Below are 26,566 nucleotides of genomic sequence, written 5' to 3' on the forward strand. Positions count from 1 at the left end.
CACTCTAGATGACCTACTACTGATTTGTTAGCTTTGCCAGGAGAGAAACTAATAGTGTGTACTCTACTGATGTGATAGTCTTTAACCTCCATCTTCCTATAAAAGGGGACTTCCACAGGCCATTTTGCTTTGTCTGTGTATTCATTTAGGTGTCCAGGTCAATACCTAGCTTCCATGTGAAATGCTATATGTTAAGATTTTGGTTTTGAATTGTTATCTGAAAACTCATTTTCTGTTTTTCTTAAAATATAGCCTATTCACTGAAAATTTAAATCTCCATACAACTGTATTTTACAGGTAAACAATTTAAATTATATTTTTGAAAGATTAAATATAAAATTTTAATTGAAAAATCAGGATGTATTTAGTAATTCTTTGGGAGACACCATGGTATTTAATAATGAACTTGAATTTGGGGATGTGATACTGAGTGCTCTATAATGTCAATACTTTTTGTAGTCAGAGGATGTACACATCTCTTTTTATATAGCTGTAATGTACCAGAATTGCAGTCACATTTATGGAGATAGTCTTTACATGAGGCAAAGAAAAAAAGAGAAAGCAATAAGTATTTTTCCTTTTGAAATTATTGTGAGATATAAACTGTATTGGCATCTGTCACATTCACAGAGTCAACAGTGTAAGTAAGAAAAGATAAAAATATCTCTACAACATGATAAAAATCCCCACAAAACTACATTTTAACACCAATCTACATTGAGATTGTTAAAATAAAATAAGCATGAGGAAATCGATAATAGAAAAAGCAAAAATTCCAACATAGTCTAGTGTCATCTTTGAATTGCTACTATTCTAAACATAACTTCAGAAATGTCTTATATAGAAAGCATATTTAAAGGATGAATATAATAAGATATATTGAAGACAACTTTGTAGTAGATTTTTTTCTGATCCTTTAGGGAAACTCACAAATATATCATTTTGGTGTTCCAATCTATATTTTACCCATCTAGAATTGGGTGATTTTCAGGGAAAGTCAACATTCACAACTGAAAAACCAGCAAAGCACTCAAATGTGCAAACTGTCCTAGACCACCTATGTGAATGACCCTGGGTGAGGAACTGTAGATGAGTAAGATATTGTATGCTACAGAGGCAGCATGGAGAGGTGGAAAGGGAATTGACTTCATAGACAGTGGGACCAGGGTATATATGAGAGCTTGGTTGCTTACCATCTGTGTCACCTTGGCTGCATGATCTAACTGCTGAGAGCCTCAATGACCCTCTGCTCAGTCTGCTCAGAGTCTGCGACATACATCTCATTTATAAATGCTTGTACCTATTTGTCCTTGTTTTGGGAACATTATCTACTACTGTACAATTTAAGTTAGACACAGAGTGTACCAAGTAAATAATATACAAGGAGTGCATAATACATGCTATAGTAGGGATCCTAAGAAATCACTGCTGGAATACAAGGGGAAAGCATTTGGTTCTGGTTGGTAAGAGTGAGGGAGACTTTGTGGAGAAGACTGTTCAATTTGGCTCCTGAGGAATGAGTGGAATTTCAACAGGGAAATGGGTAGGAAGTGTATTTTTAGTTGATGGAAAAGCAGAACTGTAGTGTATATTACAACAGCTTCATGCTTCATTCACACATGTGCTGGCATGTTCTGAGTACTATGGATAAAACAATAAAACAAGTGAAGACAGATAACCTTTTCCCAACAAAACACATCAACTGATTATCCTGGTAGAAGCAGGAAAGAGAAAGTGGGAAAAATAACACACATGCATGTATCAGATATTTCTTACCTAAATTTTTATTATATAGGAAGTATTTTCCATGCATGTACTCAGAACTAAGTGCTTTGGAAAATTAAGACCCAATTAAATAAGTCCACTGCTTTCTAGAAATTTACAAAGTAGTTCATTAGATAAAGAAACTTGTGAAATAACAGATTATCAAATTTTGTAGCATCAAGTATCAATCACAGTTAAGAATAGATGATACTGTAGAAACATATTTCATTCATGGGGCTTTTTAAAATATTTCTTTTATCACTATTCATTAATACAGACTTCCTGACATTTGTTCACCGAATGTGAATATAAACCAAGGTTTCATTACTTGCATCTGTTCTCCAAAATGAAGATAAGTCACTAATGGGCTTTGAAGTTAGGCAGACTCAAATTTATGTCCCTCACTTCCATTTTCTAGCTACAGGACTTTTTTCCTGTTTTGAATGCTTTGGTTTTACATATAATATTTTTACTGAAACATACTCATAGTAGTGTCTGAAAAATGCACTGCTCTATTATCACAAAGCAAACACCTGGGTAAAATAGAAAACTGCCAGCAGCCCTGAGCCCTTTGTTCAGCAGCCCTGAAGCCCTCTGTCCCATCATAACTGTTCCCACTATTTCCCCTTCCCTCTCCCAAAGGTTACTACTCAGACATTTTAGTTTTGTCTGGTTTTGAAATTCATATATATATATATATATATATATATATATATATATGAATTTATATACTAATAATATACAATATTCCTTACATTCATTTAATGTAAAACACACATTTCTCTTTGTATATACTTAGAAGTGAGATATCTTTGTCTTGGTTAAGAGTATATTCATTTTTGCTAGGTGATGCAAACTGTCACTTTTCTCTGCCATGTTGGAGAGTTCCCTTCTTCACATTCTTTTGGTATTGTCTAACCCTTTAATTCTGGTAAGTGTGTGGTATTATGTCATTTTAATGTTAATCGGCATATATGTGTAACAAGAATATGTTTTAATATATTCATAAAAATATGTTTTAATATATGTATTGGCACAGGCTATATCTTTTGAAAAATCTCTCTTTAAATCTTCGATTTTTTTCTATTGCAACAACTCTGTTTTTCTTATTTATTTTTAGAAGTTATTTATATATTCTGGTAATAAAAACTTTGCCACTTTTATCATGCATTATGCTCATATATATGTGGTTCTATTTCTGGAATATGTTGTGTTCCAGAAATAGTCTATCTGCACACTGTTACATTTTATTTACTTAGGTCAATAAAATATCTTCCTTTCCAGTATAGCATATTCTTGTATCTTTGTTTTCAGACTCTAGAGATTACTGCTGACACTCTGAATTTCCATATAAATTTTAGAATTGGCACTAGATTTCCTATTGAAAAGTAAATGAATAATTTTTATTACAATCACATTATGGTTTCTGGATATGTTTGATATATAAAGTCAACTTGATTTGATTAAATGATTAATTAATTACTAGAAGTGGTGATGGTGTTTATTCTTTGCTCCTCCTCCTCCTCCTAAGTATATATACAAAGAGAAAATATTTAAAGCTTTAAATATTAACCATTGAATATATTTTTAGTGTTCTTATGGAGTTAACAAAATTTCCTTTTATTTCTAGATTATTACAAGTTATTACCATCAATGAACAATAGATTCTAAGAAAAATATCTTACCTGAATCAATTGAGAAAATGGTTTTACTTTGTTAATAAATTGAATCAACTGCATCATGTTTTAAATGAAATGTTGTCTTCATATCATTTAACAATATAAATAGTTATTATTATTTTTATATATAAAAATATATATCTCAAAAAAATATTTGCTAATATTTGTGTAGGGTTTAATTTTGCTAATATTTGTGTAGGGTTTAATTTTGATATCTAATTTTGACTTTAATTTTGATATTAATATTATACCTGAGACTCACTGGATGTTATTTTTTTATTTTCTCAATTTTATTTAAGCTTGACATTATTTCTTCCTTAATATTTTGGCAGTATTTTCTAATGAAGCCATCTGGGCCTGTAGTTTTCTTTGTGGGAAAATATTTATTAGAATTCAGTTTTGGTGCATTGTATTTTCTGGGAATCTGTTCCTATCTAAATTTTTAAATTTGTTGGCATAAAATAATTAACAACCTTTTTTGGTGTCTTTTATATTTTCTAATGATGTCATCTTTTAAAATTGTTAATGTGTGTTTATCTTTTCTTTTTCTTGATCTGTTATATTAATTTATGAATGCTATTTGTATTAAAAAAAACAAAATTGCTTTCACTGATGAATTCTATTGCATGCTTTCTTCTTTGCTCTATTAATTTTTGGTCCTCAGTGAATTGCTAGACTTGCTGATTTTTGTGTGTGATTGTTTATAGGTTATTGAGAGGGGTCTATTAAAACCTCAGATAGGATTTGTGCATTTGCCCATTTGAATTCCTAGGCAACTTCACCCAAATTTTGTGAAGTAATTTGCAGCTGTCCTTCAGACCCTGTGTATATTGGTCTATATTTTATTTAGTAGAATTCTTTGATGTCCCACCTCAAAGATTAATAAATTTATTTTTCCCCTTTCCTTAGTGGTCCTAATGTTTGCATCCTAATTTTTGCTTATATGGTATTTTGAAGTTATCAGAGCTCTGCTAATTTTCTTAGCTTCATGGTCCTCTCTTCTGGAATTGCAGATACTTATAGAGCTAATACCAAGTTTATATTTTAGTAATATCTCTTAGATCTTTGACCTACAATTCTTCACTGCCTTGTTAGCTCTCCAGTGCTTTCAAACATTTCTACAAATACTTCTTCAGTCTTTTTGATTGTTATTAGCAGTAGAGTTAGTTCTAATTTTTACTCTTTCATTATCATTAGCAGTTTTCTTAGCTATGATACCAGTAAATTACTTAACCTCTAAATTTACTCTTCTATAAAACAGAAAGAAAATTACTATCTTTAAAATCTTTTAGTGCACATTGTGCATATAGTAGCAATGCAGACAAGAATTGTATTTAATTCATCCACATTTACTTAGAAATCTGAACTATTCTAGTGGCTTTAGATATATTTTTACATTTGACAAACTTAAATTCCTCACATTTCTCTTGATGATCTATCACATTTGCTGTGATTCATTTGCTGATTGCTTTAACTTGTTTATGCTGTCAATATTTTACATTCAGAATATATAAAACTAATTCATTTAAACAATGCTTCTCAAAGTCACTTACTTTTGTAAATTTAAATAAATCTCTTCATAGTAGCATTTTTTTTTCCTGTTCTCTCTCAAATATTCACATAATCCTGGAGTTGATTTTTCTATTTAAAGGATTTCAATTGCAAAGATCTTATTTGCCCTTTTAAATGTCACTAATCTATACTCTTCTAGTTCCATTGTTGTGAAAGTTAGCCCTGTATCTTTGTACTATTTTAAACATCTTGCAAGTTTTTTCTTTACTTCCTGATTCTCTAACATTCTATCTATACTGAGGTTCTGTTGGGTTAATACAATAATCTTAATGTAGCATTTGATAGTGTTGTATTTTTCCTTCAAACAAAAGCCTTCAAAAAATCTAGTAAATTCAAAATAGATTCCAAGTCATTAGTTAGCATGGAAAAACTCTTCTATAATCTCTCTCTCTCTCTCTTTCTCTCTCTGTGTGAGTAACTGAGGGTTGACTACATCCCTAGCACTTTGTTTTGTTTTTTGAGATAGGATCTCATTAAATCACCAAGCTGGCTTCAAGCGTACAATCCTCCTGCTTCAGTTCCTGAGTAGCTGGGATTATGGGCATGTGCCACTGTGCCAATTTCTGCTATAATATTGTTATTGGCTCTTCAGTTTATCTTCAAAGTACTTTTAGAAGTAACTTCAACTATGGATACATCAGTATGTTTGATTCTCCAGATGGGCATGTTTCTCTTTCTTTAGTCCTTACACGAATATCATCTTGTGCCTTTGCTTCCCAATTGAGAACCCCCTCTTCTCAGTTTAACTGCATTTTGCATCCTGAATGCTAAACAGATTTGTACCATCTCTGTCAAATATTTCTCACTGCTATAGTTGGAAGCAATTCCTTTTATAATATCAGTAAAGCCTATTGTGTGCTTGGAGAGACACTGTAGGCATTAGTGTCAAGTGGAGCTGAGTTTAAAACTATTTTCTAGCTGCCCAATGTTTGTTTGCTAATCTCATAAAACTAGTTCTTTGTAAAAAAGGCTACTAAAAATTCCATTATAGGGCTGTTATAAAAATTTCATATGGTCCTCCAGGAGCAGTGGTATATGCCTGTAATCTCAGTGACCCAGAAGGCTGAGGCAGGAGAACTGCAAGTTCAGTCCAGCCTGTGCAGTTTCCTGAGATCCTCTCTCAAATAAATTAATTAATAAGTAAAGAAAGAAAGCTGGGAATTTAGCTCAATAGAAAAGCACCCCTGGGTTCTACCCCTAATGATGCAAAAAGCAAAAATGTTTGATAGGATTGATATAATAGCTGAGCATAGCATTAAAAGCCTGGCATATAATGGTTACTAAAATAAATGGTGAATGTTGCTTTCTTCATTATTGATACTAGGACTCATTTAAAGTAAATTATGCACTTTTTATTGTCCATTATTTGCCCCATGTGTACTCTATATATGCCACCAAGATAGAAAGTCCTTTAAAATAAATATCATGTATATTCTGTATTTGCTACAGTTTCCTGAATTACAAAAATACTGGGAAATGTTTGTTGATTGAACTGATAATATACTTACATATGATCACACAATATTTTTAGCAGCAGAGCTACCTGGATATTGTATAAAGCAGAGAAAATGGGGTATAGTTGTAAAAGATCTTCAAGTTTTGGTATAATATGACTAGAAAATGAATCATTTCAGCTTTCATATATGAGTTGGTCACTGCACAGTTTATAAATCAGTGAACATAAGCATATTGATTGTGCTCAGCCATGGAGGCCCTCTTCTGTTGAATAATCCAATCAAATGTCATTTTGGCATAAAGGAAAAAGTAAGTTTGATGACAGACAAAGGTCTCACTGGGGTTGAGAATCAATTTTAGTCATGGAAACAAGAGGGATCAATATGAAGACCAGGAGTCAACAAATACACTGAAAGTTCTTATAGGAAATCAGAACGTTGACTATGCTATTTGAAAACCAACTGATAAGTATTGCTCTCCAAAATTCAATCATTTAATTTTTCTGTACTTTTATTGGAGAATATTTTTTGTCCTTTCACATTTTTTATTGGTGAATTATTCATTGGAGAATTTTTAAAACATCGCCAGTCAATCTGAATAAGGAACACAGTTATAATAGATCTACTATACATTCAGATATCTCACATATCTGAAAACACCCACACACATATTCAAAGATGGAGAAAAGAGTCCTGACTTGAGCTGAGTATACTTCTTTCTGATTACAAAATGTCACCCAGATCGTCTTCCATTCGTTCAGAACTTTTGAGAGTTAAACATGCTAGTTAAATTCATACAGCCTCATATTTTCAAAGAAATCTATATGTAGACTTAATCTTTAAAAAATTGCTATTGGCAACTAATCTTTAGGGGAGAGCTCTCTAGAGACTGAGTCACAGTCTTAGGCCACTGAAATAGGCCCACATGCTTAAAAGCACAGTGCTTCCATCGTATGACTTTTCCTGCAAATGACTGACTGGCATGGAAGAGGAAAAGGATGGACACACAGTAGCTATTCACTACTTTTTAACTGACTGACTTCAAAATTAGTGAAGGCAATGTCTGAAAGTGGGCATTTAAAATATTAATTAATTCATAGGTCATCTGGTTCCAGAAATGTTTAAATGTGGCTTGCAACACCTAAGAATTAGCTTATAGTAATTCAAAACAAATAAGGAATAAACTTATTTTTAAAAGTGGGAACACTAGAGAAATCGGGTTGATATACATTTGTGTATATGAAATCCTGTACATTAGTTACATGTATCCCATAAATCTGAATTCTAAGCTTTTAACCGTCAATACAAAGGGAGATAAATTACGAATTCATTCTAGGTAGAAGAATTTTAAGGAGAGCTAAGACTTCTTGATTTTAAAAAACTTTGGTAAATTTATTTTCACTATTTTCATAAAGGAGATAGCTTATAATGTAATTGATAAATGTCACCACAATTTTCACCTTGCCTTTTATGACAGTGCCTTTCATATAGGCAGTACTCGGGAAAGCACAATTCAGCATAGAGACAATTGGATATGAAAATTTAGGATGGATTTTTCTATGGAAAAATATTATATCTGACCATTATTCTCTAAAATGCCTATAAACCCTTTCTCAAATGGATTGACCTAGATTTCTCACATTAAACTTAAAAATTTCTAAGCATTTCATTCAGGTTGTAAATCCAAACCAGTATGACTAAAATTATGGCAAGTAGCACTGGAGCCAGATGAACTGTTGATTGGGTCTTCCATGATACCACGAGGGGAAACCTCAGTGGAAGGAGAGTGTACTGAAGCAGAGCTATTTGCCAGAGTTCACAACATTTTCACAACCTCCTTTAATTCTTGCCCGGAATTCTTAAAAGTCCAGGAGTCAGAACCTGTTTTCCCTATTTCCTTGTTTGTAAAGTTCACATTTTGCCTTAGGCCACTGGGCAAATGTTCAACTAAATTAGGCCACCTTTGCCTAATTAGAGACTAGTAGGAATCAATTCTACTTAAAATGTTCATCGGTAAATATTTCATTGCATTGACTTATACACTTATTTTATAAGCTCTTATGTTTGTAGATGAGACTTAATGCAGAAACATTAAGTTTTAAGAAAAACATTGTTTTTCTCATTTATCCATGGGCTTTGTTTTCTTCTTTGATTGCTACCTTCATTTTTGTTTGCTAACAAACTAAAGTGTCTGACATAAAAGTCTTGTTGTTGACAGCTAAAGAATAGTTTATTCTTATGAAGGCATTTTACATCACAAATTATTAGTAAAATGTAAAATGAGGATCAGTTTCATGCTAACACACTGAAAAATAAGAATCAGATTACATGGAAACAATATGATAATTCTTTAAAAATTTCTATCAGTCTATTGCTTTCACTTTTTTATGGGAATCTATTGTGGTATTGGTTCTTTGGTTTTCATCCATATAAAAGTACCTGGGAAGTAAAAATATGAGCACAAAGCAAACATTGAATTAAAAATATCAACATATACATACAATATCTTTCTGTTGTCGAATGTTTACTGTCCCTTTCAGGATAATTTGTACTAGATCTATTAAGGTATTTTGTAAATTTCTGTGAAATTTAAATGCCAAAGAATTAAAATGTTTTTTGTGATTGAAAAATTCAATGCCCAAAACTATAAAGAAAAGTTATAGATAATGGTATTTTGTTAGTAGTAACATGAATTTGAACATCAACAATACTTTCTTAAGACCTAAAGATATATATCACGTATCAGTTCTATATTGATCTTGTACTTTGGTGAATGAAAGATTTCCAAAATACATCACATTATATAAAAACTATCCATTAGCAGAGTCATTACTAAAAATTTGTATCCTGATCTCTAAAAATAAGTCTTAAACTGTTATATTGATATTTTTAGTTTTTCTTCTAGAAAAATGACTACTAAATGAGGGATAAAACCAGTATAAAATGCAAGTAATTGCAAAAGTCATTGAATTCTATCCCTTCTCTTGATAATTTTTTAACAAAATTTTCATAACAGTACTAAGAAAAATACAGGAACTTGAGAAATAATTGAGGGATGTATATACTGAGTTTCTGGATGAAGAGATAATATATGAAAAAGATGTTAGTTTTTCCTAAGTGCATTTAAGATTTCCAAATCTCAACACAAATTACAAAAGGAGTCAATTTGCAACTTGGGAAAATGACTAATAAGTAAATTTTTAAAAATAAAAAAATGGAAATGAGAAAATAGCTTTATTAAACATTAAAATACATGACCAAACTATGAAAATGTGGTCTGATCCTGGTTAAAGAATAGAATAACAGACAGAATAGAGAGACAGGAAGATCAATAGACTAGCATATTCTGTGTGGCCTACTACACAGCAATAGAACTAACACATTTGACCTACACTAAGAAATTTTCGTTGTTCTTTACTCTTGGTAGTTCTTTTTGTCTATAAGAACTCATATTTTGGGTATTATTCCTTAGAATCAATTACTAGAACTGGTATAGATTTCCATACATGAAAATTATTATAGGAATAGGAATGGGGCTCAAGGGCTCTGCCTTGCCTGTTCATAGCACAACAGGGTTAGGTATCTCCTTGACCGCTTCAGTTGGAGCAGGTTTCAGACTGGTACTGTTTTTAGAAAAAGTCTGAATCCCCCCTAATTTCAAATAACACTCTAGAGTGTTTCAGTGAAATTTACATTGAAACTAATCCTCTTCAGGTGAATAATGATTTTTAGACAGAGAGACAGATGAATATTTAAGGTAGGCAAGGAGGTGATTGGTTATAAAAACAGTTTATAAAAACAGTCTTATAGGTGATTAGCCAGCCGGAAACACTGCTCTATGGGGTCTGAACTTTCCAGAGTTCTTTGAATAGACTCAGAACTGCTCTTACACAGGTGAGTAGTCAAACCAGAATAATAGGAACCACTCTACTTTAAAAGAATTATGGCCATTTTCTTCTGTGAGAAAGGGTAAAAATGGAAAGAAATCAACACTTATTCAATTCAAGATGTACAGTTAATGCATACCCCAAATCAACATAACATACAATTTTGTAAAAGAAGATTTGAAAAAAAATGTTCTTTCTTTGTTCTTTATCTTGAATTTGACTAAATGCTTACAGAATTATTTTAAAAAGAAGCAGCAGTGAACCTGTACTGCCTTTCTTATTTGCAATAAGAGATAAACACTTCCATTTTCTGAGGAATGAAAGACACATTCTTCATACACATTATCATGTTTTTCACATTTAATATTAACCTTTCTATTGGCCAAAGCTACATTTTAAGCTATCAGCAAATCCATTTTAAAATGCTTTTTATCAAATTAGAACAAGAGGATGTTACTCCCAGAACAAAGATAAAGCCTTCTTTTGTGGCTCAGATGAAACTTTGATTTGTCATTTTCCCTGAACTGCAATCAATAGACCATGCCTGAGTACAATCTATCTAAACACAAGTGAAGTTATTTAATTTAAATCTATCCTGATAAAAACATCACAAGTGTACCATAATATATGTACATACTATAATACTTTTCATTTCAAAGTGAAAATATAAAGTGTATTTTTTAATTACAAAAGTAAGAAAAATCAGCAGTTTATCATTGTCTATAATATCATAAATCAATTTCTGGGACATGAAACTTAAACATCTTACTATTTGTAAGTAAGAGAATTAATTAATACAATTATACTAGATATTTTAACTATTTCTGATACATAAAATATATCTTAAAGTTACAGCTTTTCCCAAAAAGAAATAAGAACAATGGAGAGTAAATAATTGGTTAGAATTAATTTTGAAAAACATGCAAGAGTTGAAGCCTCATGAAAATAGTATGCTATATCCAACTTTTTCACCTTTATGTAGATATAAGTGGTAAGTATGTGCAAAGTTTAGATATAAATTTTCCCAATAATCATGAAAGAAATTCTTAATTATGTTTCTCTATGTTTTAGGGATTCTATAAAATAAATTTTAAAAGTGTGCAATGCAACTTCTGTCTTTATTTACTTGCCGGATCGTACTCATTTGGAACATTTCTTCTTTTCATTAGCATAGGAAAACTCATAAAGTGTCTTTCCCATAAAACGAAGACGAAAACATATGGATATATATCCCCACTTCCTAAGTTTAATGTGTGACTGGGGAGAAAGATAGCATCAACATCACTGATTAAAAACAAATTTCATTACAATAAAATTCTCAGGACTATTCTTAGATCAAATTTGTTTTATAACCAAACAGAGTTCTTGGTTTAATCTAAAGAAAGAGCAAAAGCATCTGTCTCAACCTCCCTCCTTCCCTGCTGTGGCTGGAGTTCTATTTCTAAATGTCCTGATTATACCATTTTCCAGATCATGTCCAATTCAAATATGGTAAAACGAAGACTCTTAATTTGGCTTAACAGTACTTTCATAATCTGGTCCCATCCACAAAGACTCATTATTTCCTCCTACTTTCTGAACAGGAACTATACAGTCATAGAGCCAATTATTACAGCTCACCAAATATCTCAAACTCTTTCATACCTTTGTCCTTTAGCTGTTTTACAGCTGTTTGCCTAAAATACACTAACCTTCTTAAGAAATTGTACTTATTCCTTGGGTTAATATAAGTCATCTCCTTTTAAAAATCTTCAGTGATCCTCCAAGATAGGGAGCATTTTCTGCCCACTTTGCTGCCTAGCACTGTGAGCATAACACTGGCCCTGCAGTAATTATTATACTTTACTAAAATGAACAGATTGCTTATTTTCCATTTCCAACGAGATAGTGGGAACAAGTTGGACAAGGGCTGTCACCATTAATGTATGTCTAAGGCCTGGAGAAGAGCAGGCACAATAAATGTGAAATCAAAGAACATATGAGCCTAGGTAGTGGACTCTTCAAAACCTATCCAATGATAAGAAATCCATTTGTTTATAGTATAAGTTCAGAACTTTTCTGGAAGTTGTAGCTCTCTCATGGAATGTATACCATAACTATTTTCCAGCTTGTGTATCCCAGAGAAGCTCTGCATCAATTTCTTATGTAAAATTCTTGATACAGCTTAGAACAAAAGTTGACATTTTGGAATCTCAATAAAAAATATCAGTCAAACATTCTTTAACATCATGTCATTTTTAACATGGTCTCACCAATGATCTATAGTGATGGAATATTCTGTCAAAAGGCTAGAAGGGAATGGAAGAAAAAAAATGAATCTTGTAAGAATAGTGGCAAAATAAAATAAAAAATAAGACATCTTGTGGCACTGGAGCCAGTCCACTACCTCTGTTTGTTGGTTTGCTTCTGCTTTGGTAAGAACAACTGATTAAAAAAAAAATCTATCATTAAATGTACCACAGAGACAAAACAGGTTCATAAAAGAATCCTATTCTCCCAGATTGTCACTCTATATGCTTTCTACTGAGAAATCTATAGAAATTAACTTATTAGGAATCTCATGTTAGGCCCTCCTTTAGTATAACCTAGGGGTTTGCAAATGTTTTCATAGACACATTGTTAAGAACAATGGAGAGTAAATAATTGGTTAGAATTAATTTTGAATACATGCCAGAGTTGAAGCCTCATGCAAAGCAGGGATTTTCTCTCCAGTGCTTTCTGTATCACTTAGACCTCTTTTGAGATAAAAACAATGAGCAGACTTTACTGGTTTAGATAATGGCTTTAGACGTAGATTAAAATGGCTTTATGGGAGGATATATCTATCTAATGGCTCAAAGGTTACAAACAATCCATTTCCCCCACTCTGCTTTTACACTATCAACTTTACGTAGTGACCCTGCACAGTTTTAGTGTCTCTTTTACTTATTTCTGCACCAGCTCTTTGATGTATTTTCTCACTCCATACTGTGTCACATGTCATAGTAGATGGCTTAATAGATGGAATATACTGGATGTCTTGGCTGGGAGATGGTTGCCATTCCAGCAAACCTCAAGAATAGATTCATAGGATGGATGAATTCATCAAAGAAAAATCAGAAGTACTATTAATAAGGAAAAATAATGAACAAATGGTGAAGAGGCTAGCAACCAATTATCAACAATGTATATTTTGCATGCTTTTCTATCAATTTAGCAATTTATTTCAACATAAGATCAAAGATTTAAAATTTTGCTAGTTAATTTGTTTAATGTCCCTTACTCCTTTTTAGCTTAATGGCAAAACTGAAAGTCAAGAATATGCTCTGTATTAATCCTTTGGCTTTTCTATACCTATCCCATTCCAACAATGGGTCCCTCTGAGATATGAACTCTGATATTGAGAATCACAGCTAAATAGCACATCTTCTTTTTACTTCATAGTGTGAATTCTTGATGAGTATTTTTGGAAAATATATTTTTCCCAGCTACCACTTAATGCAATGCTAAATACCATTGGTCTTAAAGTTTAAAGATTACTATAGTTTTTTTTTTCTTATTATATTTAATTGACAGCCCATAACAATATTTCCTGATCTTATATAAGTCAAATGAAGTTAAATTTCTGGCCATAGTCAGTAACTTGTTTTTATCATTCCAAGGAAACAAAGAAAAGTATAATTCTCATGATGTGACATATTCAGTCTAGTATTATATCATAAAATAGAAAACCTACCTTAATATTAATAATATTGTTTTAATAATTTATTTTTATAAGTTTGATCAAACTCAAATAATCTTAGTTCTCTTCAGAAGACATTACTAGCTCATTGCTGATTAATCAGTAGCATGTGTCAAGTGGAAAAAGACATGTTAATTCAGAAATCTGTTTCCTTACCTGGGCAAAATGATATTCTATTATGGAATTGTATTATTATATGCATATTATTTTCTGATAGCTATCAAAGTAGACACTTATTTAAAGGCAGATATATACTTTGAAATAAGTATTTCATGAGCATGTTAAGAAAATAAGTGAGATAGACTATAAACTATAAATCTATTGATCAGTTCTAGGTGAATAATAAAATTCTTATCTTTAATCAAACCAAAAAATAAAAAAGAAAAAGTCTTTGTGCTTAGCTCACTTTTCCACTATGAATTCACCTTAGAGTAAGAATAGGAACAACAAACATTATGTTGCACCAGGAATATTCTTAGCACTTAGATTATTAACTTATGAATATTCTATGAAAATATTATGAATAGGTAACTATATTCTCATTTTACAAATGAAAAAATTTAGTCACAAAGAATTTAAGGAAATTGCTAAAGAAAGTGGCAAATTTCAAACATGGTTTGGATCTTATATATTTCCCAAAGGTGCACATGGTAAAGGTTGGTCCCCAGGGTGGTGCTATTAGGATGCCTTAAAAACTTCAGGAGGCGGGGCCTAGGTGGAGGTGTTTAGGGCACTGGCACATATCCTTGGAGGGGATGAGGTGCGTGGTTTTGTTCTCCCACACAGTCCTCCTCATTGTTACTTAGCACTCCCACCAGAGGCCTAAAAGCAATGCATCTTCCTGATCACAGACTAGAACCTTCAAAACTGTGATAAAAAAGAAACTTTTCCTCTTTGGAAGTTGAAAATAGAAACTTAAAAAAAATTAAGAATGTTTTTCTTCTTATGTAAATAGAGCAGTTGTTTTGCTCCAGTGTATTAGGACTTGAGAATAATGGAATTTGAAGACATATTGGGATGCTAATAGGGTGTGCAATTTGGTGTCATGCTTTATCTAACATCTGGTAGGCAAAGTTTTAATTTGCAGTGAGGGCAATAGCAAAAGTTTACTTAAGAGAATTTGAGAGTCATTTCTTGAAAGACGTGATTTTGGGGATTAAAAAAAGCAAGAAATTAGTGATGGATCAGAGGTTTATTGACAATCTGTTATATGAAGACAGAGTTAGGAAATAGATATTCAAAAATAAAATAAAACAAGATCTTTACCAAATTGGGACCAATATTAAAGAGGGGTATATACAGAAACAGTAAACGCCATAACTAAATTTCAAATTCCTTAAAATGTAAAATACTATAATAAACAGAGGAACAGAAATGACAACTAGTAGGATATTCTGTGATTCAAAATGTCTTTGGGTTTTATAAAAATGGCAAAAAGGAACTAGCAAGTGATTTTAAGCAGCTGAGTGATGTATCACGGGCAGATTCATGATGAGAGCTTATTATGTCAGGATAAAGAGAACCTAATCCTGGATACCAACACTGCCACTCACTGCCCTAGTTCTTCTCAATTAGCATATTTTTTTTTATATTAGCACCTTGTCCTTCACTGTTCTAATCCTCCTCTAATGAGTTTGATTTAGGTTGATAGAGAGTTTGAAATGACAGGAGGGTTTGCTTAGGGCTTCCTGGTGGAGCTCTGTAGCAGACAGTTGCAAAGGAATGCTAAAACCTAAGGAAGGAACAGAGGAAGAATACTGTAAAAAGGAGACAGAGGAAGTTGCCTGAGGCAGACTAAACATATCCATGAATTCTGGTAGCTTCTCCTTACTAAAATGTATAATCTATTCCACTATCTCTTAAGTCTGATTGACCTTGAGATTTACTTTGACCCACAAAATGTGATAGAAGTGACCTTATGAGAGTTCAAAACCTAGCCAATAAGTGACGTTTGGGCTGTTTTACCCTTTTGGAACACTGTTCTGAGACCACACTGGAAATTGCCAGACTAGTTTACTAGATCATGAAAGGACACACAGAGGGAAAAGGAAGCATCTTCCTTGTGGTCATGGCCTAAAACTACCATGTAAAGTAGCTGGTCTTAGTATATTAGAGAGTGAGAGCCCATGTGATGAAGCACCAATGCACCCCTGCTGATAGCACCAACAGTCAGATATGTTTAGGAGACTATCTTGGACCAGAAGCCAGCCAGAGCCAAATGTCCACAGTGAGTTCAGGTGAAACCTGAAAAAGAATTTCCCCAAATCATGAGAAATCATGTTATAGTTTTCAGCTATGAATTTTGAGGCTCTTTTTTTTTTTTAAACCAGCAAGCGTTCAATGAAATATTGCCAGACAGGCAAAAAGGGAATCAGGAATGTTGAATCTGAAATCATGAGAAAACAAAGTCTGACAGAGGAGGTCAATACAAATGAAATTAACGAAGCAAATAAGAGGTTGGATAATGTGTGAGATGCATCTGTTAGGTTTGATAATTAAACTCCTGTCTAATTTAACTGAAATGTGTTCTTTCTGTCCATTTGTTTTTATTAAATGACCCAGATAAAAGTGGCCACTCTGGGTGGTGTTGTCATCTCACCTCCTGTGACAAAATGAAAATCCCTTTTCTCTAATAGCTGTAATTTTAAGTAGATGTTCCATGGGGGAATTGATAGCATTATTTAGTAAGTAACTTATTATTTATCTTTCATCTACAGTCTGCTAAATTGACCTAAGAAATAAAGATAAATAAAATTCTTCACAAAATCCTATTCTTTGCTATGATATTATTATTCAAAAGAACACTGGCTTAATCCTGATCATTTTCTTAAAAACAAAATAAGTTTTATTAACAACAGTGCTAAATATATAGTAATACATACATAGTCACACATAGAGATAGCAGAGAGATCAGCTTCTCTGATGCCAGGCTTCTAAGTCCAGTATAAAATTGTAGTTATTAGAAAACAACAATGAAGAATAACCTGTTGTCTAAAAGTTTCTAAGAAGCTATAATGACTTTTGTCTTTACAACAAATTGAATAAAAAAATCTCAACTCAATTATAGGGAACAAACTCTAACCAACACAGTTAGATGATCCTAATTGCAAGTAAGAGACTTTAGATTTAAGCATAATATCTAACCTAATTATTTTCCACACACTTTAAATGACACAGCATTCTACAGGAAGGAAACATCTTGATTGATTTCTTGCTTAAATTACAGAAAAATGACTCCATTATAGAATGGGTTCCTGCATTTAAAAGATCAGCTTTTCCATGAAATAGCTGTGTAATTTGTGTTAAGAAATAGATTTCCTGTTCCAGAAAATGATTATGCATTTGTAATTGTGTTTTCATCTAGCTCTACGGACATTCAAATTGATCTGAACTCAGAGTTCTCACTTAAGTTGTGGAAGGAAATCTTAGGTGAGTTCCATTCTATATTTAAACAAATTTTAACTTAATATTTTGTCTATCACTCCTCCTAGCATATTATGCCTTCTTGTCCACCAGTGATACATTTATGATAAAATGTGGCACCAAAGGTCTTCATCTGATAGAAGCAAAAATATTTATGAATATTCCCTTTCATCTTAAGATCTTAAAAAGATTTTTGAATGTTCTCAAATGTTAAATAATCTTACATTGGTGCTTACATGTCTTCAGGTTTCCAGTTTTCTGATGTTTCTTTGTCCATTAAAATGAAAATAGAGGGCTGAGGTTGTGGCTCAGTGGTAGAGCACTCGCCTAGCATGTGTGAGGCCCTGGGTTCGATCCTCAGCACCACATAAAAATAAATAAATAAAATAAAAATATTGTGCCCAACTACAACTAAAAAATAAATAAATATTTTTTAAAAATGAAAATAGAGTTTTTAAAATTCCACTAGGGAATCTAGGAACCTTTAAAGTGGCAGTGGACCCTACTTCTCTATTTTTTCGTAGGGTACATGGAGCTAATATTTCTACTAATACTTTTTTTGTATATCTTTATTTTGTTTATTTATTTTTATGTGCTGCTGAGGATTGAACCCAGTGCCTTATATATGTGAGGCAAGCACTCTCACACTAAGCCACAACCCCAGCCCTCTACTAATAATTTTGATTCTAATATTTTGCCCCCTCTGTCTCATAATTGATCAGTCATTCGTAAGGTGAGCATATCACTCATTGTTGAATCCAATCCATTTTAGAGCAAAAGAAGTGCTACCTCAAGAAGTTGGTAACACCCTAAAAAAAAAAAAAAACAAGACTGAGGAATTCATTTCATAACAAAGGACATTTCTAGTTAGCTGTGGCCTTCTTCAAATATTTTCTTTCTTCTTTCAGATTCTTACTCTTGTCCCACTAGACCCTTCTTGCACTTGCCTTTACCACTCACAAATCCCTGCATCTCTCCCCACGCTGCGAGAGGTAACTTAAAAAAATTCTCCTATTTTGCAGAAAAACTCAGCTCTTGTATCTTGTTATGTCAGGAATGCAGAGAGTACCAAATATTTATCAACCAAAATTTCCCATTACAGCCTTTTCCTAAACTGGAAAACTGCATATCCTCTTTAATGTAGCATCAGGTGGTGGGTTCCTTTAAGGTTAGGTAACATCTATATTCCTTCCACTGTCATTGGATCTTCTTTTGTAATGGTCAGTATGGCGGTTCAGTTTGGATCCCCGAGGGTCCCTTTTACTGGATCTTTTCACCCATCTCAGATTCTGCTGCCAAAACCATTGGCTGATTGCCCTTAAACAGCAGGGTTGTCTGGACAACATGGAATATTAGAAATTTCTGGAACCCACCTTCCTCTTTCCAGTCAGCAGTTGTGGGCTTATAATTGCTGTGAGAATATGAAAAAAAATCATCTCCTTTACTTTTAGAACCATTAGATTTAAGATTTAATTTACGCTCCTGCATGTCAAACTTAATTAGATCAAGTCTATCGTTCTGTTTTTTTCTCTGCAGAAAAAAATTCACATAGCAGCTTGGATTCTTGTACAAGTTTGGCTCTTGACTTGCATCTGGGTACTTGAATTTCTGAAGGACTCTACCATTCTCTACATGATAAGGGTGGCTTTCTGTGCTTATAGTGTTTATGTAAACAATGTGGCTTAGGTTGAATGTCTACTTTCCTTCAGGGACTCTGGAATATTGGTATGTACCAGACAGAGAGTGATTTCATGGCTGACCTCCACTAAGCCCTTGACTTCTAGCTCAAGTGAGCTTCACTGGTAGACAGCACTTCCCATGTGTTGTCACAACTCATTGGTGGAGAAATTAAGTACATCCTGTGTGACTCCACTGGGAGCCCCTAGAAGCTCATGCATGATTTCTTCTGGACTTTGCCCCATGTATATTTTGCTTTTGCTGATCATAAGAAATCATGTTGTGGGTACAAGTACATGCAGTGTCTTTTAAGTCCTCCTAGTGAATCACTGAACCTGGGGGTGGTTTTGGGTACCAGAGACACATGCCTCCTTCTTTACTTCAGCAGAATATTATTTTTTTTGGTTTCAAAATTCTGGATCAAGTATGAGAGTGAGTTGTACTTGTCACTGTCATTGGTTATACAATAACTTTCATTAATATGGAAAAACTAAACGTAGTGCAGAAGCATAGGCATTTCCACTGCTGTGGCTCATCACTTTACGACATAATACAGAAAGTAGAATAAGAAAATGGAGTTTTTGAAATTCAGTGGGAATGGTGTCAATTCTCTGGTATCTGAAAAGGAGCCAATGTACCAAAGTATGAATGTCATGATTTATTTATTTTTTCAACAAAGGGGAGAAAAAAGGAAACAATATTTAGTTTACACTCAAGTAATAAACAAGACAATACATTCTCCCTCCCCTTGCTTCAAGCTTAATAGCTTTTGTTCTGCCTCTAGCCAACCAATTTAGGAAACAAAATACTCTCAGATCACCATATTTCCATCTTTAAATAAAAAAGACAAATGTCACAAGAATTAAAATAGGGTAGAGTCGGGTGCTTTCAAAGGAGTAACACCCTCTAGGATTCTCCCCATCCACTTTTGGATAGTTTCTGCATCTGTGTTAGAGAGCTGGAATTGCTTTTCTGATATCTTTAATTTATTTTTTTCCACATTTTTTTAAGTTGGTACATTATAGTTGTACATACTGATGAGATTTGTTGTTACATATTTATACATGCACACAATATGGCAATGTAATTTGGCCCAAGAGTTCTAAGATGTAGTGTGTTATGTCTATGGGGTATCTTTACTAAGTTTGGCATCAATATGGTGACCTCCAGCGAGTGGGTCCAGTGAGTGGGGACCCCCAGATTGCCTAAGGAGGGATGAATTGGTCCAGATTGGAAACAGAGCAGGTCAAAACTCCCATGCAAATATCTTTAACTTTCTAGTACATGTAAAATGTTCATCTCCTTTTGAAGAGTCTGACTGTCTTCTGAGCTCTTTTGTTGGATTCTGTTCCACTTCCCTGTCAGAACCTATACAAGATTCTGCCTGAATTTTCTCTCAACGTTCTTCAACTTGCTACTTAGAAAACGTGGGGAAAATGAACAGCAGCAACAAATCCTAATGATCTCTGGAAACCTAGACAAAGAATATTTAAGGGAAGGAAAATAGAGACATTAAGTGCTTTCAAGTCATTAACAAAGTTGTGAAATTTGTGAGGAATGTGGGAGGGTAAAAAGTCTTTTCATTATTTTCTGGGTTCACAGGCTCCAATTCTCCATGTCCCTAGTCGAACCTTAACTTAATTATAAAACAAAATCCATAGCTGCAGCCTAGGCCTGGGGGTAGAGTCTGTACTACTAATCAACTTTAATTCCCTGGGCCCAATTTAATTACAAAACAACATTTGGTGCAGCTGCTAAGCACTTACCGGGTGACCACATGATAATACTGGAGTAGTATTTACAGGTCTCTGGCTTTTGCTTTTATTCTATCAGCCCTATTGTGTCTCCATCATATACAGATTTGAGGCAGCTCCAGGATTCCAACAACAACAAAAAAAAGATTCTCTTGATTTTACACACCTCTGCATAAAATCACCAAAATATTAAATTTACACTAATGTCAGCAGATAAAATTTAATGACTGAGAGATAAAGGACAATAATAACAAATTGGATATCATTTGCATACTTCTTACATTTTAAAATTCATTCTGTTTGTGAGGCTGGCAAAGTGAAAGTGGCTTTTGTCTTCAGAGTTACCAACTGGCTTTTTAGGTTGTAACAAACATTCCTTTCTAGTACAACTGGACAAAACAAACTCAGACCTCTGTTTACTTTTTTAGTGTTTCACAATAACTGAAGAAGTGATTGTGTTACAAAATAATTTTTATTTGAAAAAATTAAAATTAGCCACTGATATCTTTTAAATAGCTGGCTCCTCTATTCTATATAAAATATAAACTGTTCCCACAAATATCCAGGAAAATTGTTGCACTGAGTGAGATTGGATTTTTTTGTTGGATAACACTGAGGCAGAAGTTCCACACACAATCACTTTTCTTGTCTTAGCATTTCGTTTCACGTAGAAAAACCATTTTACAGTAGCTGGGACTTTTAATTCCTTCCTAGATCTTCAGAAGGAGAAAAAAATTATTTCGACTAAGAAAAAAATTAATACAATGTTAAAGTTAAATATGACCCTTAATGTTGTTTTTTTTTTTTTTTTTTTTTTTAGCAATTCAGGAGATAATACAGAGTTCCACTACACGACTGTAAAGCAGTATTTGAAGTGTGAGTAGAGACAAAAATGTCTCTTTGCTTTCTTTTCCTGTATGCCAATCTCTAAGTGTTACTTTCTCCTTTTCTTTCTCTTTTGAATAGAATGGGGAATAGCTAAAGAGAGGATGTATCATGGCTAATTACACCTTCATAGAACAAAGCAGATTGTGTAAAATTCATCATCAAGCACTCATTCCTTCAGAATTTCCCATGCTCTCCTGCATGGTGACCAAAGACCCTGGACATAGGTGGCATTGTGTGTTTCAAAGTCAAAAGACTAATTTCTCAGTAATGTCAGTGGCTGTCAGTCTCCCATCCCAGTGAGGATTTTTCTTTACTACTGAACAGTGACTGAGTCACAGGAGGAAACAATTCTGCTTGCTATAAGAAAATAGGACCGAAGGAATTATGAAGGTTACCAGATGTTCCAGCACTCCGGGGGGCACCAGGATGCTTCTGCATATGCCATAAACAGCATAAACTGTCAACCATGAGACCCTTGGGTTCAGTGCTCACATTTCTCCCATGTGCAGAGTCACAGGATTTGAGAGCTAGAAGGACCCTTGGACATGATCTTGTTCAGAGGTTTTAAACTGTGTCTGAGGGAGTCCTATGGTTCCTCTGTGACTTGGGATTGCTGAGGATAACAGTTTCTCTCCCAAACAATAATAGTGCTCTTGAGAACAATCTAGAGGGTGCGTCAGATGACATCAAGACAGAATATTTTACCAAAGAGTAGTTGTAATAGTCTAAGGTGATTACTGTGGCTAGGGAAAAGAACCTTGTAGAAAACATTATCCACTGGTTCTGACATTTGAAGAGGGGGTGCCCAGAGAATAGGAGAGGGCTGACTGGAAACACTGCTGTGAAAGGCCTAGTGGTTGGGGAATAAAATTCCTCCATGTAGACACATGTGGGGGAAAAAGACTTTCAGAGTCAAGTTAACTGACTTTTATGACCCTCCTCCATTTACATTCAAATTTCTTTGGTAAATAAAACAATATTAATGATTACCTTTCCTTGTTATTTGGAATTTGGCGATTTGCCCTGATGATGGTTTAGTTCTTATTCATTCTGTGTTCAAATTTTAGAATTCCCTGTGATGATTGATGGTATCTCTATAGTGCTTCCTTGAGATTGATCACACCATCTGTCTATCTATCCATCCATCCATCCATCCAAGGGAGAGAGGTAGCTCACTCTTCGTAATTAGAACCAGTTATAATGAAAGAAGACCCCAGATTTTAACATGAGGTAAAGCATATGTCCAAGGTTACAGATATTCAGAAAATTGGAATAGATGTTTCTGGCTTACCATCACTGTTGATGCACACAACCTCTTGAACCTGAGTGCCTGGACCACACTCCTTTCCGTTATCTGGCTCACAATCTCCAAGCCTCACTGCTTTCCACTCATAGCAGGATGGCTCTTCACAGGGAATGGCTTCCAGCAAATGAGGGCAGTTTCCAGTACCCCCAGATCCCCCAGTGGGCTCATTGGTAATGCGCCGCTTCCTCAGTTTGAAGCCTGAATTATCGGGGAAAGAAAATATTTATTGTTAACATCGGGGTCCAGTATTTCAGAAAGCTGAATGAAACCCCATGTGAATGTGGGATGTGGGTAGATGGTAGAAGTCATGACTGTTTTGAATCATTAGTGCATGTACCCCCAAATTGTACCCCAATGTGACCTCATAAACTGTTTTTGAAATGAATGAACGAATGAACAGAATGGAAAGAAGAGTTTGGTTTTAGCTTATTACAGAATAGATAAGGCAAAAAAAAATCAAATAGTTCCTCTGTCCCTCATAAGGCTCAGTGGGGAGAGAGACAGGAGAAAGGGAGAGAAAGAGAAAAAAAGAAAATAGAAATAGATTTTGGTAAATAGATTTGGAAATTCTAAAGTTAAACAGCTTTCAAAAAGCCAATGAAATCTCAGGCTATACAGAAATATTCATGATCAAGTGAAAATTCTATTACTTTTCATCCTTCAGCACTTATCACATGATTGAATTTGGGAAAGGAACCTCTGAGAAATTGGATGGTTCCAGAGAAATTGTTCTTGAGCCTCCACTGAATTTAGACTCTGGAAATTTGAATTTAGGACCTAAACGATTCTAGCTTTAATGTGGAATATTTAACATTCTGCTCAAGGTTTCAATCACACCTAAGTTCTGCTTTTCCTGACAATGTAAAACACAATTAACAAATCTGTTTATTGCTATGGGAACATACTAGAATAATTAGAAGGCTTTCCTTTGAAACAAAACAGGAAAATGTTTTCAATTATGAGATTATGTGGTACATCATGAAGTAAACCACTGAATTTATTCTATATCTCTTAGACATTGTCATTTGCATTAAAAAAGTAGTGACGTTTTAAAAAAACATGTTGACCTTCAAATTAATAAGGAGCTCTGATTACTGGGCACTAGCTATGGGCCTGGCTCTGAATTTTTCTGTTTTTGCTCATTGATTCTATTTTTTTTAAGTTTTGTTTTTTATAATATTACTTTTTAGAAGTCAATGGATCTTTATTCATATGTGGTGCTTAGAATCGAACCCTGGGCTTAATACATGCTAGGCAAGTGCTCTACCACTGAGCTACAACCCCAGCCCAAGCTTTATTCTCTAAAACAACAATTTAAAGGAATTAAGGTTTATAAAATTTTGGTTCAACAATAACTGTTATTTTAAAGTACCACCATACATTCCAGATTTCAAATATTCCTTTAAAATCAAAACTTGATTAATATGAAAACATTCATGTAATTATGATAATTATTACTAACTTGTTATATATCAATTGTATCTCTTTCATAAGTATATGTCTTTAAAATACAAGATTTTTTTTAAAAAAATTAATTTATTTATTTTAATTAGATATGTATGTCAGATATTATTACATGCCTTTTACAGGTAAGGAGACAAAGACTTAGAAAAATGCATTAACTTATCTAAACCAAAAATGACAGAGTAGGTTTTCCAATCCAGGTCTGTCTGACACCACAGCTCATTTTAAACTCTGAAGTAAACTGTTTCGGATGTTTTCCATCATGCTGTCTCAAATATAAAGCATCTGGCCTATGTTCTTCTGTTTTCATCTTCTGGTATCATCACCAGACTAGATTACTCATCTTTGAAATCTGTATTCCTTAGCCATTCTTGAAAGTATCATAAACGAATAATCAAAAAGAACACAGAACAGTATTTTAAAAAATGAGCCAAGATGTGACATGTCATGTCAATAGTACATACCTTTTTTGCCTTGCTGGTCATCACAGTTTTCATAAGTACAAGGTCCCCAAGCAGACCAAGGTGAAACCTCACATTCAATTGGACAAGGAATGTGGCACAGCTGTGTCGTGTTAGGGACTGGGCCAGTGCAGAATTTCGAATCCACTGGTTTTGAGGCTGTTTGGAAAAAAAATAGAGATATATGCTAAGAACTAAACCAAAAGCAATTGTTGTAGTCAACAGAATGACTCGTCTGTATGTATGAAAAAGGAAAATGCTTAAAAGATGTAGCACCAGAACATTATTCCAATGCTTCTCAACTATATCCTGAGAATAAAAAGAGGAGTGAGTAACGAAAGAAGTAGTATAGTTCAATCAAAAGAAGCTGGACCAGAAGTCTTGCAAACTATTACCAGCTTTACCACCAATTAGCCATGTAGTTAATAATGATAAATGCAACTCTCCTACTCAATAAAGTAATCCTTAAAGTGAACTCTAAGCTAGAGTTTAAGAAAGTAGAATCTGCTTTAGAGGACCCAGCACAGGAAGAGGGACAAAGCAGTTTCAATAAATATAAAAAAATAAGTCCACTGAGTGGCTTCTGATGGAGCAAACTCCTGTTCCTGTCAGTCCATAGGTATTAAGAGGTGTCACATGGATATGAGGAAGTTAAAGCTCATAGGGAGCTACTCTTTCTACTCCAGCTTTGACTCACACAGTGCTTTCCAGAACTTTTGCAGAATATATTATCTGTATATGTGACCAAAATCTAAGAATTGCTAAGGACCCTAATTAATAATTGTTTGTTCATAAGTTGACAATGGGTACATGTTGCTTGTGCATGCTTCTATCTTTTTGATGCCTAGAATTTGGATCTTTGGTATACACGTATATTTGAAAGTTTATGTCAAGATATACCCATAGTATGGCTACAGAACTGGTTAAAAATTACTAAGAGAGGAAGGTATTCATATGAACAGAAGAAGAGAATTAGCTGCTTGTCTACCTATCTATCATCTATCTATATATATATCAGCTTTCACTCCACAGCTATAGTTACTTTTGCTGCAAAATATTTAATTAATAAGTATCTTGATCACATATTCCCTTTTATAAAAGTTAATTCCTGTTTCACTCTGATAATTTGGAGAACCCATGCTTGCAGAATAAAGGACTTAAATAACAGAGACTTAGCTATTTGTCATTCTCCTTATGTGAGAGGACTAATTCTGGTTGCTGAGATTGCATCTAGAAACTCATAAAAATGTTAAAATATTTTGAGCTATGATTTTTAAATTTAAGTACTGATTATGTCTATTTATAGTTTAAACTCTAAGGCAAGTTGTAAGTCCCTTAAGTCATGCGCCCCTTAAGTTTCTACACACACAAGAACACACAACCACACATGCTACCTAAAGGCCATTATGTTGACTTCTCTTACTGACAGTTTTTGTTTTGAAAAATATTCTGCAGACTTTATTTTTTTCTCCTTCCTCCAAGAAGTGCTTATCCCCTTATCCCTTCACTTCCCACA

The 26,566-nt window shown here is 33.7% G+C and overlaps 1 protein-coding gene across 1 annotated transcript in view; it reads right to left on the reverse strand.

The window, feature by feature from the left end:
* The window catches only part of Thsd7a (thrombospondin type 1 domain containing 7A), a 403,918-nt gene that overhangs the window by 136,076 nt on the left and 241,276 nt on the right, over positions 1 to 26,566 (reverse strand). The window contains exons 5-6 of the mRNA XM_046422471.2: positions 25,054 to 25,209; positions 23,111 to 23,323 (exon numbers count right to left, since the gene is read on the reverse strand). Of these exons, the coding sequence (XP_046278427.1) occupies positions 23,111 to 23,323; positions 25,054 to 25,209 (369 nt within the window). The remainder of the gene's footprint in view (positions 1 to 23,110; positions 23,324 to 25,053; positions 25,210 to 26,566) is intronic.

Source organism: Marmota monax, unplaced genomic scaffold, assembly GCF_021218885.2.
Source record: "Marmota monax isolate L192 unplaced genomic scaffold, Marmota_monax_Labrador192_F-V1.1 WCK01_AAM20220418_F8-fsc00027, whole genome shotgun sequence".
Lineage (NCBI taxonomy): Eukaryota > Metazoa > Chordata > Mammalia > Rodentia > Sciuridae > Marmota > Marmota monax.